General features: G+C 59.2%; 1 protein-coding gene across 1 annotated transcript; it reads right to left on the bottom strand.

The window, feature by feature from the left end:
- Window positions 1–249: 249 nt before the first annotated feature.
- Window positions 250–4,904, bottom strand: LOC135423383 (mucin-2-like; the record flags this gene model as incomplete). Its single annotated transcript, XM_064673577.1, has 7 exons — window positions 250–875; window positions 1,505–3,164; window positions 3,392–3,492; window positions 3,652–3,785; window positions 4,051–4,184; window positions 4,346–4,501; window positions 4,701–4,904. Coding segments are annotated over 7 exons (2,472 nt in total), but the record flags the coding sequence as incomplete, so codon positions are not given.
- Window positions 4,905–7,975: the final 3,071 nt, after the last annotated feature.

The following is a 7,975-nucleotide window of genomic DNA, read 5'->3' as shown; positions in this document are numbered from 1 at the left end:
TGCCTCAGTGCAACCTGTATCCAGCCCCTGACAATCCCCTTTCCCCCAGGGAGGAGAGCCTGGAGGAGAAAGAGGGATATAGATATAGATATCTATATAAAATAATCTTTGCTGTCATTGCTTTACAGAATGAGAGCAGGAGAGCCTGCTCTGCCCTTCAGTGCAGACTTTAGATCTAAGCTAGAAAAAGTACAATACTAAGCACTAAACACCTCAAAGATTAGGAAAACACTAGTTGATTGATGGTTTATTGTATAGCATTGCACCAGTTATCAAGATAAATTATCTTCAGTGAATCATCCCATGGGAGTCTTCGTGGAGTTTGAACAGATCTGGATCAAAAAGCAGTTCATGAAATGAGTAAATGCCATTTTGGGGATCTCTCAGCTGCATTGCTGGGCTGTGTTCTGCTTCTTTTGCAGTGGCCAGTGACTCCAATCCCTGAGTTGTCCCACTGTTTCACAGATCCCAGTGGGATTCCTTAGAAGGAAAGCCCCTGGTAGAAGTGGGCCTGGTGTTATTGCCCTGTCAGAGCACTCAGCACTGCTGGTACTACATGGAGTAAACTGCTAGTAAGTACCCGTGGGGCTTCTCTGGGCTGAAAAATACCAGTTCTCCTTTCACTGCCCAGCCTCAAAAATAATGATCCCGTTCTGTGCTGGTATCAAATGGAGGAGTTCTCTTCCTTTCCCAGGTTTCTGCTTTTCCAGCAGGGAATTTCCCAGCACCATTGTGTTGCAGGGTGGTGGAGATGAAGGAGGGATGGGGTGGGTGTGGTGCTGAGGGGGGGACTCAGAGCAGCCCCTGCAGTAGCAGGGTCCCCACGGTGACAGCCAGCACATGGATGAGGCAGGAGGACAGTCTGGGTCCTGAATCTGTGGGGAGAACACAAGTAATGGGATTATGCAGGTGCAGGGCATGTGTGAGCTGAGAGGGCAGTGGAATTCAGGTATCCCAGGGGGTCCCATGTGTCAGGACAGCACTTCTCAGCCCCCTGGGACCTTGCCTGTACCTTCTCCTCAGACCCTGGCCTGCCCCAGGTGTGACTGTCCCCAGGCTGAGCCTTCCTGACTCACCAGCACAAGGCAGGAGTGAATCCCCAGGGTCATTAAAGCTACAGGGGCAGCTCTGCCAGAGCAAAGGAGCTCAGACTTTAGTGCTTGCACTCAGGAACACCATGCCCAGCTAAAACAGGGAAGGCCAAACCCAGGTAGAGAGCAGCCCAGGGATTAGGAGTGGGATTCCTCCAGGATTTCTCCAGGATTATTCCAGTTTTCTGCAGTGCTGGGGGCTGGGGGGGCTCGGAGACACCTCCGGGTGCTCCTGGGCAGACCTGAGAGCTGGCAGGACCTGAGGCAGCTCCGGGGGCTGCACAGACACGTCACTGCCCGTGAAGCCAGGACTGAATCCAGCAGGAATGAGGTGGATCATCTGCTTACTGCTGAAGACCTCGGCCTCACCATCATTCCTAAGCCTTTCCTGACTCGGAACATTCCCACCTTACCAGGCTTGGGCTGCAGGTTGATGTGTCCGTTGGATGTTGGTCGCGGTGACTCCGGCACAGCTCCGGGGGTTGGTTTGGTGGCCTCACTGCTGGTGGTGGTGGAGGAAGGGCTGGGGAATCCCGGGGAGCCACTGGTCGGGCAGGGCACTGTGGTGGTCTCGGGCGTGGAGGAGATGATGCTCTTTTGGGTGGAGATGGTGGAGCTGGGAACTGGGGTGGGCTTGTGGGGAGGGGGGCTTGTGGCTGGGGCAGTGGGAGCAGAGGTGGAGAGAGGGACAGGGCGGGCAGAGCTGTGGGTGGCAGTGGGTGCAGAGGGGGAGTGAGGGACAGGGAGAGCAGTGGTGTGGATGGCAGTGGGAACAGAGGTGGGATTAGGGACAGGAGTGCTGGGAGCACTGGGAGTGCTCAGGGTGATGGTGGTGTGGGTGGCAGTGGCTGCAGAGGAAGGATTAGAGACAGAGGTGAGGGTGTGATGGGTGGCAGTGGGAGCAGAGGTGGGATTAGAGATGGAGGTGACAGTGGTGTGGATGGCAGTGGAAGCAGAGGTGGGATTAGGGACAGGGGTGGCAGTGGGTGCAGAGGTAGGATTAGGGACAGGGGTGGCAGTGGGAGCAGAGGTGGGATTAGGGACAGGGGTGGCAGTGGGTGCAGAGGTAGGATTAGGGACAGGGGTGGCAGTGGGAGCAGAGGTGGGATTAGGGACAGGGGTGCTGGCAGCACTGTGGGTGCTGGGGATGACAGTGCTGTGGGTGGCAGGAGCAGGGTGAGTGGTCCCCCCGGGTGCTGGGGTGTTCACGGGCACCAGAGGGGAACTGGTGCTGTGGGTGGTACCAGCTGGGTCAGTGCCGACACTGGTGCTGGTGGTGGCCCTGGAGGTGACAGCAGGGACTGGGACAGAGCTGGGAGAGGTGGTGTTGGGGTTGACAGGGGCCAGGGTGGTGGGGAGGAGGGGGACAGGAGACGGGGTGGCCTTATTTGTGGTGGGAGACGGGTGGGTGGAGCACGGGGGGGCGATGGAGGTGGTCAGAGTGGGATGAGCAGTGGAGGTGGCAGTGGAAGTGGCAGGGGGACTCTCAGTGGAGGGGGGACTGTTGTTTAGGGGGGTTGGGCTGAGAGCACTTGGGGTGGGGGTCTGGAGGGGGACTGTACTTGACTGGGTGGTCGGGGGGGTGGTAGTGGCAATAGGGGTGGGGACAGTGGGGAGGGTGGTGGGCACAGGGACAGTGCCAGTGGAGGTGGCACTGGCTGGAGTGGTGGGATGAGGAGGGGTGGAGACAGTGGGGAGGGTGATGGAAGTGGGGACAGTGGCTCTGGAGGTGACGCTGGCTGGGGTAGTGGAGTAAGGAGGGGTTGGGACAGTGGCTGTGGAGGTGACAATATCTGGGGTGGTGGAGCAAGGACAGGTGGGGACAGTTGAGAGGGTGGTGGGCACAGGGCTGGTGGCTGTGGAGGTGACACTGGCTGTGGTGGGGGGGGCAGCAGGCGTGGTTGTCCCCGTGGGGTCCTCCATCCCTCCCTGCAGGCCGATTCCCAGGACACGGTCCAGCTCCCTCTGGAACTGTCTCTCCACCCAGCCCATCACCATGGGCTCGTTCTCAGCTTTCTTCAGCTCGGGGAGGTTTTCCCCGAGCAAATTTTTCACGTCCATGACACTGAGTTTCTGCAACACATACACACACACAACACCCCCTTCGTTCATCCTCACCGCCGGCATCACCCCTAAATGCCTTTCTAGTGGGGCTGCAGAGCAAGGAAAAACTTCCAAAGGAAACTTTACACAGGTAAAAAAGTGGAGAATTGGTGATTTGATGGGACTCAGGCCTCAGACCCCCTGCCCAGCCCTGGGTCAGCCCTGCCCTGCAGAGGGGAGAGGGGCAGGGGCTGTACCTGCAGTTCCTTGGGATTTAGGGACAGGAAGGTGTCCATATCCATGTCTATGGCCACGCCAGCATTGGCCAAGGCTTTCAGGTCCTCTGCTGGAGCTCCACCTTAAAGAGAGGTGGTACCTGGATGTGTACAAACCATCCCAACTCCTCTGGGGAGCCTTTGGGGCTGCCAGACCTGTCCTAGCATGGCCAAACCTCCCTGGATGAGGAAGAGACAGCGAGCCTCATGGTGGGAGGGAGGGGGAAGGAGGAAGCACCTACCCAGGTATGGCCGGAGCCGGCAGTAATACACACTGGGGGTGTTGGCCAGGTCAGCAAAGGCCTCCCGAGCCTTCCTGTAGAGCAGCTCCTTCTTGGCTTGGGAGCAGGCAGAAATGTCTAACTGCCCAGCAGTCCTGGAAGGGGGGGTCACAGCTCAGAGAGGGGCAGCACCCCAACCCACAGCCCAAGGGTTCTGTTGGCTGGGGGAGCTGTGTGGGGAGTCCCCACTCACGGTGCCGGAGCTCCGGCAGGAGCTGGGAGTGGGAGCAGCGATCCCACCCTGCTGCCTGGGAGTGGGCAGAGCCAGAACAGAGCTGGGGGGCTGCCATCCCAGCACCCCCTTCCCCACAGTCCCAGGACCCTCGCAGGACTGCCCAGTGCCCCTCAGAAGAGCCTCACCCGATTGCTTGGGCGGGGATTTGCTCCATCTGCTCCTCCTGCAGGTTGCACAGGCATCTGCCCCCGATGGCCTGGAGCAGGGGCCCGGTCAAGGTGCCCCCCAGGGTCAGGTACCTGCTGAGCAGCTGCTGCACCTGTGGAGCACAGGGCACGTGGTGGGACACAGGGCGGGCAGGAAGATGCTCCTGTTAAAGGTGTGCTGCCAAACACACCTTTGCCCCAAGCTGGGCTGGGGCATGGGCTGGCCCATTTTGGGTTCCCCAGCACTCATCTCCTGCTGCCACCATGGATTTACCTGGGAATCATCCCAGCGCCCTCCCGAGGGGTCAAGCAGGGCTGCCAGTGTGTCATTGGACGTCACTGACCACTGACTGATCTCCTCCTCCGAGTACAGGCGGGCCAGCAGTCCCAGGCGCCTCAGCTGCTCCTCCGGGATCCCCGACGGGTAAGTCTGTGGGGCCAGGCCAGGGGGCAGAAACCAGGGTGAGGGAAGGGAAAATAGGGTGGGAATGGGTGCAGAGGACTCGCTCGGGCACCTTCATCCCCACATCCATTGATGCCCGTTCCCACAGCAGGTCTTGCCCATCCCAGACTGTGCCCATCCTGCTGAGGGGCTGCTGGGACCTCCTGTTGGGACCTCCTGCCCTTACCTGGTCCACCTTTTCTTTCATGACCTCGTGGTACTCCACGGTGAACGGCATGTCCAGCAGAGCCTCCAGGTTTTCCATTAAGACATCGTTGCTCAGGCACAGGTTGAACTCCTCAGAGGTGTAATCCAGGGATAACAGGAGGTTCGTGGCGATGGTGGTGGCAGTGATGGGCTCGGAGGGGCAGCCTGTGGGTGAGGAGTTGTGTCAGGCAGATGGTGTGTCCCCCCTTCCCACCTGGCCCTGGTCCTGCCATGGGGCTCAGAACCCCTTGGAAGAGCCCTGGTGAATGAACAGGGAATCGCAGTAACGTAGCTTGAGCCACTGTGGATCCTCCTCCCATCCCCACCCCATAAAGCCTTATTTGCTTCCGTTCCTTAAAGTTATTTCTGAAGAACACGGGGGTGTTTTTGCAGCCCACTTGCACTTTGTCCTGTTAAAGGCAACTAAAAACTCTCCAGGTCATCTATAGGAGCATCCTCTGATCTTGCAGTGCCCTCCACTTGGTGCTGACCCTGCCTGGGGAATATCCCACCCTGTCCCACTCCTTCCCAGCTGCTGCTGCTGCCATATTCCTGCTCCCAGGTAAGAGCAACCCCCCCCAGTGTTCTGTAAGGTCCTTTCCCCACCTCCCCAGTTACTTTATGAGAATCCCACAGCTTTCTGCCTGGTCCTGTGCCTCCCCACTCCTGGGAGCACCCAGATGCCCACCAGCACAGGGGCATTTTTCCCCTGCCCAAGAGCTCTGGACTGGTTTGGACTGGGCAACACTCACGGTCCGTGCTCCGCTCCAGCCTGGGATGAGATGAAGCTGCTCGGGGCAGGCTCCTGCTCCACCTGTGTCAGCCCCATAAAGGAAAGGGAATTCTTGGTGTGTTTGTGCTCCAGGAGGAGCCAAAGCAACCGGAATCCCTGCCCGGGCACAGGCACGGAACCGGCTGTGCGAGGCTGTAAATCCTCCCCAGCCCGGGGACCCGTCACAGCAGCCGGGCGTGGATGTGGGGAGCAGTCAAACACACACTGGCCCCACTGCCCAGACCCCCCAAAACCCAGAGCTCTGGCTGGGGCTGTACTTACCCAGGGTGCTGCTCAGCAGTGGACAGGACAGCTCCAATGACCAGGGCAGCCTGGGGACAGGATGAGGGATGCTCAGCCCAGGCAAGGAGTGGGAAGAAGGGATTTTAGATGCAGGGAATGGGATCTGACCTGGCTGAAGGCTGCCCTGGTGACATGTGGGGACAAAAGCCACCACAGCCACTCTCAGGAGTGGGGACCCTTCAGTGGGTCTGTCCCTGCTTCCCCAGAGCTGGGGGGGGGCTGGGAGCCCATCAGGGTGCCAGCCCTTGGTCTGGGAGCAGGGCAGGGAAGCTGCTGGGCAGTGGGTGAGTGAGGGGTGGGATGGGACAGAGACAGGCCATGGGCTGCCCAGGGGGACAGCAGGCAGGTGACAGCTGTGCCTCCCTGCAGCTGAGGGATGGAGGAACCACGGCAGCTCCGGCACCTCCAGCACCAGCTGAGAAGTTTGGGAAAGCCCTGGAGCGTTGGGAGCCAGCGGAGCCGGGGGAGACTCACCACTGCAGCTTTCACCAGGTTTGTGGAGACACCTGCAAGGAAGCAGGAGCAGGTTAGGAAACATCCATGGATGTATGTACAGGTGGTCAGGGGATGTTCCACAGCTGGTCCAGGTTTAAAATCTGGGAAGAGCCTTTTCTTCGGCAATGTAATGATGTTCACTTAAACCTCTATGCAGAGAGCAGCCCCCAGCCCAGGCACCCCGGGGTCCCTCTGGGTGGGTTTGGAAGGCAAAAAGGGAGAAATCTGTCCCTGGAAATCTGTCCCTGTCCTTGGGAAAAATCTCCCACTGCCTGTGGATGCTGAGGGGAGCAGGAGGCAGGGGGCAGGGAGTGCCGAAGCCGAGCAGGATGGGGATGAGGAGCAGCACGGGCTGGAGCATCCCTGGCGCTGGGGGTGGATGGGGGTCCCAAAGCAGCTTTAGGGACACGAGGTGTCACTCACGGAGGCAGAGGGCGATGGCAGCCGGGGCTGGGGCTGCCCACACCATGGTGCTGGTGCTGGGGCTCCGCCCTCGGCGTAGGTCCGGAGGGTCGTGTCCGACACTCGGGGTTGTTGGAAGGTGCTGGGGGTCCTGCAGCCAATTCTCACCCAGCAATGGGGCTGGAGCCGTGTCCCACACTCAGGGTCAGTGCCTGGGGATGGTGCTGGGAATCCTGCAGCTGATTCTCTCACCCCACGCGAGGCTGGAGCCGTGTCCCACCCCTGGGGTTCTTCTCTCTGCAGCCGATTCTCTCACCCAGTGCTCAGGTTGGAGCTGTGGGATCAGGGTGGGTCAGTGTGCCCACCTGTGCTGCCTGCACAGATTCCCCACAACCAAGGGAGAGATTTTAAATCCTATATAACGAAAAACAGGATTTAATTCTCCACTCGTCATTAAAAGAAACTCCACAATAACTTGTCCCCCCTGACACCCAGTGCCCTGCTCCTGCCTGTGCCCTGCAGGGACGGGGTCCCCCTCCATCCCCCGTATCCACATGGGACTGGGAGAAACCCGGTGTAGCCCAGGGGAGGAGTCCCAGCAGGTGTTTCCTTCCCGCTGTTCCCCACTCCACACCTCTCACCTGGATCGCCCCCGATGGAAAATCCATCCCTGCTCCCAAAATCCCCCCGCTGAGCCCATTGCTGCCCACAGTTCGAACTCAACGCAAGTTCAAAGCAAGGAATTTTCCCCTTGAGGCTCATTTTGTTCCCCAAATCCCACCGTGGCCGTGCCGAGCCGTTCTCCTCCTCTCCCTCCGGGGGGATCTGGCTCCGTGGCGAGGTCTCAGCCGGGCAGGTCCTCTCCCCCCGCGGGGCCGGGGATGGGCAGCGCCGGCAGCGCTCGGCACTTATCTGTGCGGGGTGGGGATGTTGCTCCCGACAGGGGTGTGACGGGGCAGTTTCTCAACAGTGTTTTGTCAGGCTCCTTCCCTTCTCCCCGGTTTTGGTTTTGTTTCCTTTTTTTTTTTTTTTTTTTTTTCCCCCCTGTAAAGGAAACTTTGAACTTCTGGTTCAGCTGAAGCCAAAATGAATCCAGAGGGAGATAAATCCTCTGGGCTTGGTGATTTCTGTGCTCCTGAGGGAGATAAAGGTGCTCCCAGGGAGTGGGAAACCTTTTGAGCTGTTCAGGGGTTTATTTTACAGGGCAACTGAGGTGCAGAACAGACGAGTGCTCAGTGATGGGCTCAGCACCCTCTGGGAGCTGCTTCCCGCCCATCCATCCT

Source organism: Pseudopipra pipra, chromosome 16 (assembly GCF_036250125.1).
Source record: "Pseudopipra pipra isolate bDixPip1 chromosome 16, bDixPip1.hap1, whole genome shotgun sequence".
In the NCBI taxonomy this organism is placed as follows: Eukaryota; Metazoa; Chordata; class Aves; order Passeriformes; family Pipridae; genus Pseudopipra; species Pseudopipra pipra.
This window is presented reverse-complemented; position numbering and strand designations above follow the sequence as displayed.